Raw genomic sequence first — 17,960 nt, 5'->3', positions numbered from 1 at the left:
GGAGATTTGGCCATCAGTATTTTCTTGTTTTAAGAACAACCATTTATTTTGGAGTGAACTGGATTGAAGTCATGAGACCACAGGTAGACATCAGACTTATCCCCAAATCTTTTCTCTCTCAAGCTAAGAGATCTTGCTTAAAGACATGCTTGGGTCAAAGTCAGAGCACTCCTGAGAGAATGCTGTAGGTAGTTGGGGCTGTAGAAGTTTAATGGCTAAGGCAGCATGGACTACATTACTGATTGCCCCCTTTCAAATCTCCCAGTAACCATTAACGTAAATATCATCTCACCATTGTGGACAAGGGACGCCACCCTTATGTGCGTTTAGTAATATGATGCCAGTGCTTAACCCTCTCTTTGCTTTGTTTGTTTCAGAGGTCTTGGCCTATGTCCACTAATAGGGAGCCCCTGAACTGAGAGGGGAAATAAAAGGGTTAACTCCTTTTGGTTTTGCCCTTTGACCACTGCAGGATGAGAGGCATGATGAAATACTTTTCAAAGTCTTCCGTGGAAACACATCATGCATAATTGGAGCAAAAAAGAATAAATCAAAGCTTTTTCCCCCTTTTAGTCTGGTAATTCATAATTGAAACCACATTGAGGTAAGGGTTGATAACTTCAAAACAACTAAGAAAGCTGCCCTTTCTATCAAGGTAGGAATAGGTAAGGCTGCTCATTACCAGGAGCTAAGAGCTTCTGTGTAACAGGCCTGTCCTCCTCTCTTCCTTTCTTCTCTGACTTCTCCCTTTTCTGCTCAGGCAAATACTTGCATTTAAATCAAATGTGGGTTGACACAAATGTCTGCCCAAGTCTCCTATTTTCCCATGAAAATGCACTGTGACATAAAGAATCTCTGAGATGGAGGTAATAGTAATTAGATTTTGAATCATCCTGCTTTGCAGCTTGGTCTCTCCCATGATGATGTTTGATCTTGGTTAGGCTAAAAGAATACTGTAGTTGCTCATGAAATGTGGTTTTCCTTGCTCTTGATTTAACAATCCCCAAGAAGCTCCAGAAAGACCATTCCCTCATTCCTTTCCTCTGTCTTCTGGAGGGTAATCTTGTCCAGTGTGGCTTTGGTTAAGCTCAGATAGGGCTGCTGTGACCCTTCAACCGTAAGATTGCAAGGATTGCAGAAGGGTGCACATAACTTCCTTTTTGCAGAGCTGCCAAGGCACAGCTAGCTGCCCAGGTTTGGAACTCCTTGGACTGGTTTTGACTTTCAGCTTGGTCTCCCAAGGCCTCTCTTCCAAAGCATCCTGAAACTTGGCCCACAACTCTCTGCTGGTTTGCTCACTAGGAGCTCATACACCTTCATTAAGTGAAGGAAAGACTTTCCCTATAGATGGCTTTGTTATGTGACAGCTTTGTTATGTGTCGGACTTCTGATTGAAACTTTTTAACATTATAGAAGCTTCTATTCATTGGAAGAGTGAGAAGTGAAGGATCAGAAGGAAGTCCTCTAGAAATGAGGGAAGAATTTTGGTTCAAAGGCTAATGCTTTGTCAGAATAATACACATTTCTGGAATCACCTTCTGTCTTTTGAGTGAGCAGTTGCATGGAGCATGTTTGGAACTTCCATTGGTACCAAGACTCAGGAGGTACAGCTGTGTCACACAGCTTTTGCCCCTTTTCCAGATCTTTGTGGCTGGTTGCCTGGTTTCATAGCCAATCTCACCACACTGGAGACTTAATCAGGCAACAGGGTTAATTGCCAGCATTGTTTGCCCTTTCCCTGGCAAAAGCCAGAGTCTTGAGTAAATTATGGAGGTTTAAATTTGCCTGATTTCCTGCAGAAAGTGGGGTCAAGAGGTCCCAGACTGTAGACACTCTCTATGACCGGCCAGCAGGGGGTCAGTTCTGAAAGGTATTTCAGAGGTGACTAAATGTCGTTTTTGAAATGGCTTTCTCCAGTAGTTTTATTCTCTGGGGCTTGGTTTGTTGACTTTACTCCAGTGGAGTGGAGTGCCTATGAAGGCATGCACCCCAATTAAATTGCCTTTGTCCATCTACCCTGTCGCTGAGCTCTGTAGGCAAATGGGATTATGCTTGAGGAGAGGAAAGCCGTTGGCACCAAAGCCTATCTGCAGAACAGGACTTCCTACTTGTGATCTTTTGAAATAGAACATAAAGCAATACTCAGGAAAAGAACATTTCCAAAGAAACATACAAACAAAATGAAGAACTAATGGTATGACATTAAAAAAGTTTCTGTCATACAAGAGTTTTCAGGATATATCTTCAAACAGCCTGTCTCTGAGCTTTTGCATTTACTCCTCTCCCTCCTCCAGTAGGCTATGACCCTGCTGGATCTTAACCAGTCTTGAAGCTTTGCACTTGCCACTTAGTTTGCCCAGGGCTTCTTTGACCAGCCTGCACCTGAAGATTGTCCTCAAGGATGGCTTCCTTATCTTCTCCCAAGAGATGGAGGTGATTGTATGGGATTCTGTACTTGTACCTGGGGAGTACTTTTTATGCATTCTTTTATTACTTACTTTTTTTTTTTTGCACTGTAATTTATCTTTTTACCTTGCCATCTTTCCCACCATAGGTAATACAGTACTCAGGTCTCCAATCTCTCAGTTCATGTACCACATCTTTATCCCAAAGAAAATGACAGATAATGTGTCAGGAATGAAACTAGATTTAACAATTCTTACCATAAAAAAAAAAAGTAGCCCCAAAGTTGGTTACTTTGGTCTCAAGTTCAGCCTTTTCTTAAGCCCACTTTTTTTTTTTTAGTTGCCCATTTTTTAGGGTCTGGATCACAGGCTGAATGACAGCTATGGATGTCTTCCTTACGCACAAGGCTTCTCTTCCATAGGCCTTCTTCCAATACCTGGGAGCATCCAACGGTGCTCATTGTTATGTTGTAACTGTGCTCAGGTTGGATGTTCTACTACAGTCAGTTGAGAATACCTTTTCCCTTTGATTTTTTTCCCTCTGTCTCTCCAAGCCTTCAGTTTGGTGACCATAGTGTTTTGAGGACTGTATTCATCTCTATTGCAGGCTTATAGAATCTGGTCAGGAAATATAGGCTGACTGACTGATTGACTGACTGACTGACCTATGAGCAGAAGTAACCCTAGTAGGAATGATTGAAGAATTGCTAGTACAGTGTTTTAGCAGACAAGAACACAAATTGGGAAGGTCAGGGAGTGATTTGTATTTGTTTTACACTACTGCTCACAGTGTTCTATGCTAAATGCTTCTTTACATGAGCTCATGGAGTCATTATTCTTCAGAGAGATAGCTACTTCATAGCCCCCATTTTGTAGCCGAGAAAACTGATGCAGATGCAACTTTAAATGTTACAAAATGAATAAATGGCAAGGTCCATGTTCACTCCTTTGGTTACATATTTCTATAACATCTCATGCTAATTCTGAACAGTTTTGAGAAATGCAGGGCAACAGATGCTCAGACTAGGTCAACCCTTGACCACCATTCTTCACTACTGGCATATGCCAGGTGCTTTATGCATTTCCTCATTTGTGCTCATAAACACTACCTAGAAAATCTGTAGTATTGTTATTAGGATTTTATACATAGAGAACCCAAGGCACAAGAAAGGTGAAGTACTTTGTCCAGGTTACAAACTGGTGAGTGAAGAACCTGGGTGCATAATAAAGTCTTAAGATTCTCAGAGTCATTTTCATCGTCACTGGCCACACGTTCCATAGTGGAGAAGTGATCTGCTTCAGTTTCGCCAATAGTGGAACATCAGTGATTCGTTGTTCCATCAGTAGTTCTTATGTTGCCTTCTGGTTTCATCTTAGTCTCTGTAGTTATGAGCAATTACTGGCCAGATTTCAGTCCTTATTATGCTTCTATCTCCCTACATGCTACCTTCTCTAGTTTTCCAGCCCTGCTTGGAATGCAGTTGGCTAGTGTGGAAAGCACCGGTCCCCTTCGAAGCCAGTTCTTCCTTCCTGTCCTCTCCTTCTCTGCCCATCCATGTCCCAAATGGAGCTGGCACATGGGATGAGACCACATCTATCATCTTGCCAGAGACTTAGGTTCTTTCTTCCTGGCAGCACATTTAATAGAGCTGGGGTGCCTTTGGTGGGTGCCTCCAGTTAAATCCCAGGGCTTATTATGAAACTAAGTTTTGCATGACTTGGGGAACTATTCTCCTCCGTTCAAAAAAGTACTTAAGTATGTTGGTGTTCTCCTCTCCTCTCCCAAAGCACAGACCTCATTTTGTTGGCATTCTAATAGTTTTTCCTTCTGTGTCAGTGGTATATTTATTTACATTTTTTAATTTATGTGCTTAGTTTGTCTCTGGGTTATATGTTCAATGCATTTTTGTTCCTTGTACTCTCAGAGTCATCATCTTAGAGTGGGTTCATGCTTATTGGCCCAGAATTGATAACATGGATCAAGAATTTTCATGATTTCTTTTTTAAGCGAAGAGCTAGAAGTGGCGAGTGCTGGAGTGTATAAAACACTGATGCTTGCCCCAGACTCTGTTGAGTATGTTTGCAGGATTGCGTGGGAGGGGCTGGGGACCACCCCATGTGAGTCCTGGAGTCAGACTGCCTGGGCTGTCTCCCAGCTCCATCTCTTATTGGCTGAATAACCTTGAATGTCCTTCATTGTTCCTAATCCTACACTCCCATCATCTGTCAACTGAGAACAGTAACCATATCTGTCTTGGGGGTTGTTGTGGGTCTCAAATGAGCTAATATATGTGGGCCTAGTAGCACTTAGTAACTGCTCAGGAAATCTTTCCCAGTATCACACATTAAGTTATTTTATATACTTCTTTTTAAAAAGTCCTTTTTGTATCCTTTCCACTTAAAATGGTGTTTTTTAAGTGGATATTGGGTCGTGTCAGGGGGAGGGAATAGAGAGCAGAGGCAGATAGAACTTTTAAACTGTCCCGTGGGATTACTTGTGACTCAAAGCACATTACTACTTACTGACATCAGTTTCTATAAAAGTCAGGAAGAAGCCGGGCACCAGTGGCTCATGCCTGGAATCCTTGCTGCTCATGAGTCTGAAATCTAAGGATTGGATCATGGTTTGAAGCTAGCCTGGGCAGGAAAGTACATGAGACTCTTACCTCCAATAAACTACCAAAAAAGCTAGAAGTGGAGCTGTGGCTCAAGTAGTAGAGGACTATCCTTGAGCAAAAGAAGCTCAGGGACAGCACCCAAACCCTGAGCCTTATACCTAGTGGGGGAAAAAAGGTCAAGAAGACATGAAGAATAAAACTTAAAGCAGAAACACAAAAGGGTTCTATTATCAGATACTAGGCTATAAATACTAACCAGGTACCTTCTAAGACTACAGCTCAGAGTCAGTGAGTGAGCTCATGGAAATAGGTCACCATGGAGAAGACCACCTTCTTACTGGTTCTCTTCATTGTAAGTCTAATGATGGCATTTGGTGGACATTTTGACTTCAATACCCTGGTACATTAGGCCGCCAGGAACCCCAATCAGGCTCTCTGACTTCCCATCCCATGTGTACTCCATGTGTTTGTGTATGTTTCCTATCCCATACTGTTGCATCTGGCAGGCAGCTGTTGTCCCATGTGGTTGGTGATGGGTGTCCGTCAGTGGTATGGATGAGATTGATAGGGGACCTCAGGAATCCAGGGGGAAGTTAGTGTGAGGCAGCCAGAATGACAGGACTTTTCACATTCTCCTCCTGGTGGAGATAGGGTTTAGTTCTGGTCACATATGAATGTGAGTGAAATTTAAGACACCAAATTGTATACTTACAAATGATTTAAGTGGAAAGTTTATATACTTTTGCCACCATTTTTTTAAAACTTACAAAGCCTACATTAGTTCTGACAAATAAAAAGATATGCTAGGTCTATGAGCAGGAGGCCCCAATATTATAAATTTATATATATATGTACTAATCTATAAATTAACATTGTTATGATAACAATATTAATCCAATGTAACAAAGCTATCGTGTTCTTTAAATAGATGAATTATATAACTTACACCTTAATGAAACAGTTAAAGGTATAAGAATATTTTAATAATTTTTCCAATATATTGCTACTACAGAGATATTTTTGCTTGTGTTGCTATATTTAAGTTACTTAACATTCTAGTCCGAGGAAAGAGATAGCATTTTTTTCCTTACATTTTTTTTTTGTTGTTGTTGGTCGTGGGGCCTGAACTCTGGCCTTGGGCACTGTCCCTCAGCTTTTCAGTTCAAGGCTAGTGCTCTACCACTTGAGCCATAGCACCACTTCTGGCTTTTTCTGCTGTGTGGTGCTGAGGAATCGAACCCAGGGCCTCATGCATGCAAGGCAAGCACTCTACTACTGAGCCACCTTCCCAGCCCCATCTTTCCTTACTTTTTAAGCTTTAATTTAAACAACTTTCAAACTGAGTTCGGAGAAGTGTATGGTAAATTTTGTGAACACTTCTTCAGTTCTGTGTAGAGAAGGGTTGTGCTTTGACACAGTAGTTCTTTTTGTTTTTTCTTTCTTTTGTTTATTTTTGTCTCTTTTGTTTCTAACTTCACTGTGCTGGCCATTTATTGGACCCTTGTGGTCTGGAAATACATGCCTTTGACATCTTTATACTGAAAACATGCTTAATTTCTTGGATAGATCTATCACATCTGTATTCTATGTTGTCTTTTTCTCGACCCATTAAATGGATATTGGACATTGTGAGTTTTCTCTTTCTTTCTGTCCTATTTTTTATTCTTTTTATTGTCCACTCTGAAATATTTTGCCATGTTCATCTTTGAATTCTTTTAAAATAAATTTTAAAAAAAACCTATATGCTATCATGTTTTTAATGTCCAAGAGTTTTGTCTGGTCTCTGATAGATCTTTTTTAAGTAAAAATAGCAATTTATTACTGTTTCTCTGGTGAATGTCTTGCCTCCTGAGGATGTCATTTGTTGCTGATGTTTAGCTTCTTCTGCTTCTGCTATTGTCTCTGCTTTCTCAAAGTTTCTTTTCGCTTTGTTCCTTCTGTTTCCGCTGTTCCTGCTGAAGATGCTCTCGAAATAACTGTGATTCTAGAATCTGTTCATGATTAAGGAGGCACTAAAAGCTGATCAGAAGTGTTCTTTGTGTGCGGGCTACTTACTGCCTGAAGGGCTTCCCTGGGAGTTGGCTGGGTGGGGGAGGCACTGCCTCACAGCTCCTAGTGTGTTGGGAACGGAAGAGGGAAGAAGGCTCCACATTCAACATGTAGATTTTTGTCCTGGATTTTCTTAGCCATGCATGTATTTCCTGGTCTAGGACTTCCATTGACCAGGGGAATAACTCTCCCTGCTCCAGTTAGGAAGAGAGATGGAACATTATTCTGGCTGAGTGGGGTAAAGGGACGGTTTGGGTATCTGGATCTCTGACTGTTCTTGACACATAGTTTTAACTGGTTCTCCTGCCTTCAACCCTACCTCTGCACTCACCTTTTACATTCTGAGTCTCTGATCCCTTTCAGTCTGCTGAAAGGGAGGGGCTAAACTCATGGTTGCTGTCTCTTTTACAGTCATCAACTACCATGCCAGTGGTTTGGAGAGGGACTGGAAGCCTTCTCCAAACTGGAAGCCAGTGCATGTCTTTAACCTGCCATGTTTAACTGGAAATCTCAGATCCTTTTAGTGTTATTAGAACCAAAGTCATCCAGAAGGAGGCCTGAGAAGAAGACTTGGAGCAGTAGCTTGGTTCTTAGGTTGGTTGTGGGGAAAATTGCCAGCCTGTCACAGCCAGTTTTAGTGGTGATGGTGCTAGGTCAGCTCCACTGCGGTAGATCCTCTGATCTGCACTTGCCTTTCCTCTTGCAGAAGTGGGCCAGTGTGAGCAACCCCCTCTTCCTCCCGCTGATCCCACCACAGTCTCAAGGCTTCACCGCCATTGTCCTCACCTACGACCGTGTGGAGAGCCTCTTCCGGGTCATCACTGAAGTGTCAAAGGTACCCAGTCTCTCCAAGTTGCTGGTGGTCTGGAATAATCAGAACAAAAACCCTCCAGAAGGTAAGCAGAATGGGGAAGTAGTGCTCTCAGGGAGGCCTGGCTTGGTCTTTCCTGCAGCTCTCAGCTGTATTGCCCTTCATGGCCAAATTATTCGCATCTCCTCTTCCACCTAAACTTTCCTGCTCTGTCAAAAAGCAATGCCAGGGCTGGAAAGGTGGCTCAGTGGCAGAGCGCTTGCCTTGCATGCATGAGGCCCTGGGTTCCATTCCTCAGCACCACATAAGCAAAAAGAAAAAAGCCAGAAGTGGTGCTGTGGCTCAAATGGTAGAGCGCTAGCCTTGAGCTGAAGAGCTAAGGGACAGGGCCGAGGACCAGAGTTCAGGCCCCACGACCAGACCCCCCCCCCCCAAAAAAAAAAAAAGCAATTCCATTTCTTAGACAGCATGACACCAGTGTTTTAAGTCATCTCATTCTTGTTCTAGGGTGGCCCACTTAACTTCAGCCCTGGTGTACTCTGTGCACAAGTATTTGAGGGCTTAGGAATCAATAGGATCAAAGGCTGTCGGCCTTGGGAAAAACAGGTCTCAGCCTTCCTTGCCATCCCAAGCTGATTTGTTTACATGAGAACTCAGTTTAAGATGCATTAGTTTTCTCCTTCTTATCTCTGCTCTGTGCTCTCCTTTAAACCAAGAAAAAAGGATGGACTCACTTTTGATTTGGAAGGCCAGCAGCAAAGGGCCTGCGACCTGGAGTCAGTCCTGGAGGAGACTCTTACTAGAAGCTGCCATTGGTCTCCCTTAATCACTTTGCTCCTTGACTCGGCCACCCCTATAACCTGCTGGCTAGCAGCTAAGGTTGAGGACTACTTGATTAATTGGATTTGTTTTTAATTCGGGATGCAGAGTACGTTCCACCTGCATTTAGTTTCTCATTCAGTCTGTCTATTACTGATCCTAATCCCAAGGACTTCAAAGCTCTCGCCATTTATAGCCCATTAAAGCCAGGAAGTTTCTGATGGATTAGGGCAAGGAATGAGTTTGAAGTTTGTAATGTGCACCACTGTCACCGATAAGGTCTAGTTTATTGCCCGACAGTAGTATCTGCACTTTTTATGGCTAGTCCTTTTAATTGGTTATGCTAAAGTCCAGAGAGCCCTGCAGACTACCAGTAGTAGATCTGGAGTCTAGGCTGGAAGAAGACCGTATTTCTGTCTCGGTTATGCAAGTCAGAATTTGCTCAAGAAGGTTCTTTACTGCCTCCTGAAACATTTCAAAAGTTGTTCTTTGTGGGATTTTTGTTCTTTGAAAGGATGTCTCTTTTTAGGTCTGGAGAGGTACAATGTGAGTAAATAAATTAGCTACTTTGAATGAGCATCCTCTATTATGCCTTTTAAAACATTAACTAGCTACTGGTACCAAGATTTCTTCTTTCGCTTAACATTATAGCCAACTAATTTTTGTTTTTTTAGTTCAATTCTTAATACAAATAAAAGAGAGTGGGGGCAGGGGTGGGGTGGAGGGAGGAAGGGGTGGTGTCTCAGGCATATAATCCCAGCCCTTGGAACACAGAAGCAGGATGGTGAGTTTCAGACCAGCCAGAGTTACATAATGAGATCCTATCTCTATTAATTAACTAATTAATTAATAATAAAGGGGGAAATAGGAGGTGAAAAAGGAAGATATTCATATCACTTAAGAAGGGAGGAAGAAAGTGACAAGGGGATGGGAAAAAAAGGAAAGGAAAGGAGTTGTAAAGGAAAGGAAACTGGAGAAAGTCTCTCCTGAGTCACTTGATTTTGTCCATAGTGTCACTTTTCTCCAGAGAAGTGAATTAGATGGTGCTGCATTGCTAACAGTCGTGTTTAAGACAGAAGACTGTGTGCCCCTCATATGTCTGGAATGTCCCTGTGTCACGTTGCATTCAAACACATGCATTTACCCCAGTGTACAGAGACCTCCAGCGTGGCAGGAAAGCCGCCAAGCCCTGCTTTGCAAGCCTGAGAACAGCAGAATGCAGGCTGCGGTGCAGAGGATCTGGAGATGTACTATCATTCTGTACTCTATAAACCCGTACAATTGTCATTTGTCAGTTAAAATAAAACTTAATACTGCAAAAGAGGTTTCTCTTTATAAACTCTGGTTAGCCACTTTGGGCATAAGGCAAACCATTTGCTGTGAATTTGAATCACTTGTTTGGGCAAGCATGAGAAAGGAGAAATGGTTTTCTTCCTGTATGGTGCAGGCCTCAGCACTGGTGTAACTGAAGGCCGAGCAAGAACCTGAGTTTGGAGCTGGGAATTCAGTGTTAATTATTGGGCAAACCTTACTAAAATATAGTGGTTAATTTTTTGACCAGCAGTTTCATTTACTTTTTAAATGCTTTGGCTCTAGGGAAGAAAGAGACTCTTTAACTGATCGGGCCCTAATTTTGACATGCACTGCAATAGACTTGCTTTTTTCTGTCAGTGGTTTTAGGTCAGAGCTCTGGCTCTGGTGATGTGGTTGTTGGGGGAGAACATGACCATGTTTCATCTTCTGTGGGGTGTTTGTTCAATTGGTAACTGGGGCTGTCAGTTCTGGTGCTCATGCCAGCACATGGATCTGATCTTTCATGTACAGCATATATATATATATATATATATATATATATATAGCTTTTTTCTAAAGCTTTGAAATATTAGAGGCAAAAGTGATGTTTTTCACTTTCTCTGCATTTACTAAAATAAATATTGTGGTTAACATGTCTACTGCTGGGAGGATTAGTGTAGGCATCATTCTTCCCAATTCCCACTTTTTTTTTTTATTTTCCATCGCAACCAAATGCTCTTTTTCTTTTGGTTACAGTTATGTCTAAATTGTTGGGTTTGAAGTTTAAGTAAATACTTAGATTAGGCAACTGAAATTTCCAGTGTGCTTTCGTCATATTGTTTTTGAGCCCCGTACCTTCACATTCCCCTTTTCTAAGTCTTCAGTTTCCAAAGTTGATGGATAGAGAGGTTATTTGCCTTGGCTCCTGGCCTCTATCTGAAGGAAGCTATTGTACTATACATTTTGAGTAGTATAACTCAGTCTTTAGTTTTAATCTATTTCAATTTTAAATTTGAATTGGCATCAGCACCACCTCCAGCTTCAGGTGGTGGCTGTCACAATCCTTAATGGGCAGCAAGGGGTTAGTTGAGCCTTTCAAGATGGTCAACCCAGAAAGGACAGTAGGAAGTAGCTGCCTTTCTTTGAGTGTATTCTGGAACTCTGGGAAAGTAAGGTCATAAAGCCCATCCCTGCACTGAGCAACTCGACACTTCTGAAGCAGGCTCAAAGTTTGTGTGAAGATCAGGTTTGTGTGATGATCAGATAGTGTGTACTGCCTGTAGATAGGAATTGCAGGCTTGGATTCTTCTTCAGCCAACCTGAACACTTGGCAGTATCTTTGCCAAGTTGCATAAAAGTTCCTTTAGCTTGCATCTCCCATGGCACCCAACAGAAAAGCAAAACTGCCAATCATTATAGCTTTTTTTTTTGGTCCTGGGGCTTGAACTTCGGGACCTGGTCACTCTCTCTGAGCCTGTCTGCTCAAGGCTAATGCTCTATTACTTGATCCACAGTGCAACTTTTTCTGTTTATGTAGTACTGAGGAATCAAACCCAGGGCTTCAGGCATGCTAGGGAAGCACTCTTCCTCTAAGCCACATTCTGAGCCCCAGTTTTTTGTTTCTTTCTTTATTTATTTTTTTATTTTTTTTGGGGGGGGGGGGGTCCAGTTGTGGGGCCTGAACTCTGGGCCTAGGTGCTGTCCCTCAGCTCTTCAGCTCAAGGCTAGCACTCTACCATTTGAGCCACAGTGCCACTTCTGGCTTTTTTCGTTTTGCTTATGTGGTGCTGAGGAATTGAACCCAGGGCCTCAGGCATGCAAGGCAAGCGCTCTACCACTGAGCCATCTTCCCAGCCCTTGTTTCTTTTTTTAATCACTGATACAAGGACTAAACCTCATACTGTGCAGTACTCAGTTGCTTGGCTCAGCTGTTTGGTTTTCATAAATTTAGCAACATGTTTGAAAAAATCATAGTTTTAGGTTTTTGTATGCCTAGGCAGTGACATTTCTATTTTGCTTGTTGGAGATTTACAGGATGGAACACTAGATACAGAGCAATGCTGTTGAATTTAGGATTAAAAGAAATAATGAGAACAGACCCCCATCTAAGCTCAACAATAGATTTCTTGCTCTGATGCTGTTTCCTTCTGCATCATTTATGATGACCAGGCCTGGTGGGTCATCTCCATGTCCTCTGTCTGGACCTCTTCAACATCTCAGCAAAGAGGTAGTATTCTAGGACTTCACAATAACCCATTGATGAAGATGATAATGGCATGACACTTGCTGTCCCAACAGTTTATCATATGCTTCTTTTATCCTACTAATGGAACTATGCTGATACTTCACACACAGTGTCTCTAGTCCTTCAGAAAAGTCTGCAAGGAAGCTGCTATTGTCTGCATTTTACAAAAGTAAAAAGAACTCAGATTATTAACTTGCCTAAATCACAAAGCTGTAAGTGGCAGAGACAGCAATAAACACAGGGCTCTCTGGATCCACAGCTCATGTTTTGCCCTGAGTTCCCATGTCTATTTAGATAACCATGTAGTTGTAGGAATGTCATCATGCTTTGCCACTTGTCTAGTTAGGAGAACAAAGAAGAGCCATATTCTTGTCAGGGACTCAGAGAGCCAGAAAAGTAAATTACTGTTTGAAAAACACTCGCAGGGAGAAAAATCTCTTTCTCATGTATTCTTCTTCCCTGCCTTATAGCCCCCTTCTCACTCTCCTGCCCCAGTCCTAATGCTTTTAAAATACTAAAATTCCATACCAGGATGGTCTATGTTCATGGGTTTGCTGCCCTCCCATCCTGTCACTGGCAGTTCCCTGTCATGGAGGCCTATTTTATTTGACAAAGTGAAGAGAAGAATCTGGGAAGTTTTCTAGAGTCCTTGGGGGAACTGATTATCCATAGAGAGCAGGCCATTGAAATGGAGGCTCCTTTTGTGCAGGCTGACTTTTTGCTACCCTGATGAATCTTAGAACAAGGGAAAGTCATCATACCCCTCAAAAAGCTGTGATTCATTCTGCATTTCCATCTGTACCCCATATTATCCCCCTTGGCTTTCATCACCCTCTAAAACTTCCCCATCAAAGACTTTACAGGGGCAAGTTCACTCTCTATGGGCACTGTCTCAAGTGAGGGTATATGTAGATAAAGCTAGTAGGAGAGCCTGTGGAGTAGACATGCTGTACACACAACCCAAGTGAAAGTCCTAATTCCATCTAGAACAGAGGCGTGTTTCTACTTAACCACAGCAGCTGGCCTGTTTTTCGTAGAGTAGGAAAAGGAACTATTTGTTATATGGCAAAAGTTGTGTCTTTAGTTCCATTAGCATGTGTGGTGTTTTCAGTTCTGTGGCAGGGCTTCTACCTAGGTACAACTGGGCACAAGAAACATGAGTTGGAGATGCTTCTGGATGGTCGGTCTAGGTGATGTACCAGATGCAAAATCTACCCATTTGCCACCATGACCTGAAGTTGAGAGAAGTCTAGTTCTGTAGATAGAGACTTTCAAGGGAAGGCACAGCTGACATTTAGTAATGTATACCATGTGCAAGGCACTGTACTGCTATATACCTTCATTCATAGTCAGAGTTAAAGTCATAGTCAAAGATGGGGCTGTTACACCTTCTCCATAGCTGAAGAAACAGGTTCACTGTAATTGACTTGTTCAAAGTCACATGGCTCATCAACAGTAGACTGGAAGTTGTTTCCCAAACTATTCTTTCTACTATATTTTCTGGCTTTCCTAAGAGTATCTTGTTTAGTCCCTCACCTGAGATCAGGTTGAATCTGACTAGTACATTTCAAGCAAAAAGATACATTGTGTTGCTGAAGGCATTTCATTCCATCCTAAAACAATTTGTAGTATCAGAAGGCTTCTTACCTCTATTGAGTCTCAATCAGTTTCCCTATAACATTCACCCAGCCTTTGGTTATGGTTCTAACCTTTCTTGGCTGTCTCAAGTAGTTGTCAGAAATTAAAAATCTGAAGCCACATAGTAATTTGAACAGGAAAAATGTAATATCAAGAATGATTAGTGTGTTGTGCACTGATGACTTACGCCTGTAATCCTAGTTACTCAAGAGACTGAGATCTGAGGATCGCAGTTCAAAGCCAGCATGGGCAGGAAAGTCCGTGAGACTCATCTCCAATTAACCACTAGAAAACCAGAAGTGGTGCTGTGGTTTAAAGTGGTAGAGCACTAGCCTTGAGCAAAAGAGCTCAGGGACAGATCCTATGCCCTGAGTCCAAGCCCCATGACAAAAAAAAAAAAAAGAAAAAGAATGTATAATGCATGATTTGTGGCTAGAGCTGAGATTCAGACTTTGTTGGACCAAGGAGAGCTGTGTTATATTGGATGGTGAAGTGTGCCAAGGTGCCAACGGTGACAGCAGTGATGGCCTTCCCTCTCCTGCTTGATGCCCCCAGAATTCAATAGGAATCTGCTACAAATGATGCTGTTAATTTTCTGGGATAATAACTGGGGCCTCAGTGGACTTCCTCTGTGAGCCTCCAGAGAATTGCTGGTGGAGACAGGAACAGAACTTCAGGGAAGCTTCCCCTAGGGTGCCATGTATACTTACTAGAGGTGAATGCCAGTACCTGCTTACTGCTGGCCACCTACTGCAGGGGCAGAGTAAAGCAAGCACACCAGCCATTAAGAACTCCATCTTCCCATAAGCAGCCTTCTAGTGCCCTCCCCTGACAAAGGCTATCATCGTGCCAGCTGGCAAAGGAGAAGTATTCACAGGGTCATCTCCAGCATCACAAACTGGACAGTGAAGATGGAACTGCAAGCTGTAAGGCAACAATCTGGTAATAGGCCCACTTTGTCTCTCTACACATTCTGTAGAAATCCTGGATTCAGTTGCCCAAACTATCCTCAATACTCCTTCCAAATTGTTGGCTCCATTTGTTCATCTTCTACATTGCAGTTCCCAAATCTGAGTACTAAGTCTAGCACAGCATTTCTCCAAGTGTGGGTCAGGCACCACCTCAGCGGAGATCCAGTCGGGGGTTGGGGAGGATGAATCATTGTTTCCCTTGCCCATCTTGTTTCTGTCACAGGGAATGGTACAAAATGACAATGACATAGATGTTCTAATGGCTAATGGAATGTGTGATTGTGTTTTAGAATTCCCTCCATTTTAGTTTTTAATACACTGATTAGTGAGTGTCTTTGTTCTGTGTAAATTAAATTACTTTTGGTTTCTCAGTGATTTTAAGAGCATGAATGGTTCTAAACATTTGGTCTCCTAGATAAAGCTGTAACCTGTATTTTAGATATTATAATTCATACTTTATAAGAATCTGGTGACAGTATATATGTGGCAGGCATTTTATTTAACTGAAGTCAGGGGTGTAATGCAAGCAAAAATAAGGATGATTGCTGAAAAGAATCATTGAATCTTCCTGGTTTATTCCAAATTAGAAAACCATGGGGCTGTAGAGCTACAGTGTATTATGGTACAGGTCATATGTGGTCTTCAAGGTCAGCAGACTTTGGCTTAAATACTAGCCAGCAGAACAAGTTACTTTTCTCTCTTAGTCATATAAAGGGTACTTTGTAAATGAGTTATATTGTCAGGAAGTTTGATAACAATACATCTATTCCTGAGGAGAGGGACTTAGTTAATTTCTTATAAATAATGCAGACCACAGGCGAGTCTCCAGTACCTCAGTTTGTGTGCCCAGGAGCATCTTTTTATTATTATTATTATTGTGAAAATACCATATAGAGGGGTTACAATTACATGAGCAAAGTAATGAGTACATTTCTTATCAAGCATTGTTCCCTCCTCCTTTGTTTCCCCTTACCAGCCCTTCCCATCTCCACCCCCCTCGCCAGCCCTGTCTCTCCCGTCCCCACTCCCAACTCAGGAGCGTCTTTATCCATTAGTTATCATTTAAAAGACAGTGGCCCAGAGGATCATTTTCTTTGGTCTCATGTTCAGCTCTTTCTTAAGCATACTTCTTTTGGAGTTGACCGCTTTTTAGGGTCTAGGCCACAGGCCAGTTGGCAGCTATGGATGTCTTCCTTAAGCACCAGGTTTCTGTCTTCCATAGTCCTCTTCCAAGACCTGGGAGCATCCAACAGTGCATCTCATTGTTAGGTTGTAACAATGCATAGGTCAGATGTTCCACTATAGTCAGTCGAGGCGACCTTTTTCCCTTTGACTTTCCCTCTGCTTTGCGTCTCCTTCAGTTTGGTGACTCTATTGTGGCCATGGGTATTTGAGGGCCTCAAGACTCACAAAAACTAAATCTTCAACCAATTATACGATAGTCTTTCTAAAAGCAGCATGATACCTGGTTTTCCACTTCTCACCTGACAAATGTTATATGAAGAATAAACTGCCATCTGTGAGAAACATTGCTATTATACCAACAAAGTATTTGCCAAGAACAAATTTTAAAATAAACAACCCTGTGGTTGAATTGCTGTAATAATTTTAAGTTAGAATGGGGAAAATATAAGGCAAGTCATGGGTTATTTCTTCAACATACTAGAAAATCCCACACAACTGAACCTAGACATGTGAGAAACCTATCCTAGTGAGCCCAAATTAGGAGAGGAAATGTAGGGTTAGGAAGGCAGCACTCATCCTGGGAAGGTAGGGAGATGGGGGTGGGCTCAGCAGCCTAAAGCTGCCTGTGGTTGATCCTAGCATAGCTTCTAACATCTGGGTGCACTGATGGGAAATTGACAGAAGAGGTAGGTTCTGATATTCCAGCTGTGGTCCTGAGACTGGGATCCAGGCTGTCTTTCTCTTCCTGTCATGGTGACGTCAGCCAAAGAACATTTATTTTCCTGCCTCTCAGTTGTGAAGTGAAGCCAATTTGTTTCTTCTAGATAAGACAGTATGGAGAATTAGTGGTATTGCAGGGAATTAGAAAGGATAGAATTGTGTGTGTGTGTGTGTGTGTGTGTGTGTGTGTGTGTGTGTGTGTGTGTGTGTGTGTGTGTGTGTGTGTGTGTGTGTGTGGTCCCAATTAGAAAGGATAGAAGTGTGTGTGTGTGTGTGTGTGTGTGTGTGTTTGTGGTCCCTGGCCTGGCCTACCTTTCCCCTTGAGGAGAGCCATGGATAGAAAGAAGCTAGTCCTTTCACCTCATTGTGGTAGAGTGCTCTCACAAGATAGGTGAGCAGTAAATACCTTGTTTTATTTTTCTTCCAGAATCTCTTTGGCCCAAAATCAGGGTTCCGTTAAAGGTTGTGAGGACAGCTGAAAACAAGCTGAGCAACCGCTTCTTCCCTTATGATGAAATTGAGACAGAGGCTGTCCTGGCCATTGATGATGACATCATTATGCTGACCTCAGATGAGCTGCAGTTCGGTTATGAGGTAAGGAGGCCTTCAGCAGTGTGTGTAAATTGACATCTATTGCTATTATTGCTGGTCTTTTCTGAAAAAGAATGCTATACCTCCTCTAGAGTCATAATAGCTAAACTTCCCAGTAGAGTTTGAAGACCACATGTACATGACATACAGTGGGTTATGATAACTGTTCTTTAAAACCTGAGGAAGCCCCATTCCAGAATGAGAACTGTGTCCTCCCTGGTTTTAGGAACTCCCCAGGAGAGTCCCCTGGGTACATTTTCCAAAGTGCATCTATTGCATTTAGCAAGCACCTAATCATATCTCCCAGAATAGAAGTTCCCCAACTCTAGCTGCCAGGCTCAGCAATAGTAAAAATAGCGAAGCCATTATATACAATGAAGAAAACACTGGCAGGAAAAAATTTCTTCTTACAACCTGATGAGAGAAACAAGTGAAGCCATCACTTTGCTTAACATATTAAGCAAAGAAGCAACACTGACAAACAGAAAGCAGACTCTGTTGATGAGTTTGAAGTGGAGAGGCCACTGCCTGTCTTTACCCAGAAACATTCTCTATCACTGCTCATTTGGGGTGGCTGATGGATTATGTTGGGTTCAAGGGTTAAGTATGGAGACC

At 42.3% G+C, this 17,960-nt stretch overlaps 1 protein-coding gene across 1 annotated transcript in view; it reads left to right on the top strand.

Moving 5' to 3' along the window:
* Ext2 (exostosin glycosyltransferase 2) overlaps positions 1 to 17,960 on the top strand; it is a 121,787-nt gene that overhangs the window by 76,212 nt on the left and 27,615 nt on the right. The window contains exons 9-10 of the mRNA XM_042671092.1: positions 7,779 to 7,968; positions 17,182 to 17,348. Of these exons, the coding sequence (XP_042527026.1) occupies positions 7,779 to 7,968; positions 17,182 to 17,348 (357 nt within the window). The remainder of the gene's footprint in view (positions 1 to 7,778; positions 7,969 to 17,181; positions 17,349 to 17,960) is intronic.

The sequence above is a fragment of the Dipodomys spectabilis genome, unplaced genomic scaffold (genome assembly GCF_019054845.1).
Source record: "Dipodomys spectabilis isolate Male_0828 unplaced genomic scaffold, ASM1905484v1 ptg000599l, whole genome shotgun sequence".
NCBI lineage: Eukaryota > Metazoa > Chordata > Mammalia > Rodentia > Heteromyidae > Dipodomys > Dipodomys spectabilis.
This window is presented reverse-complemented; position numbering and strand designations above follow the sequence as displayed.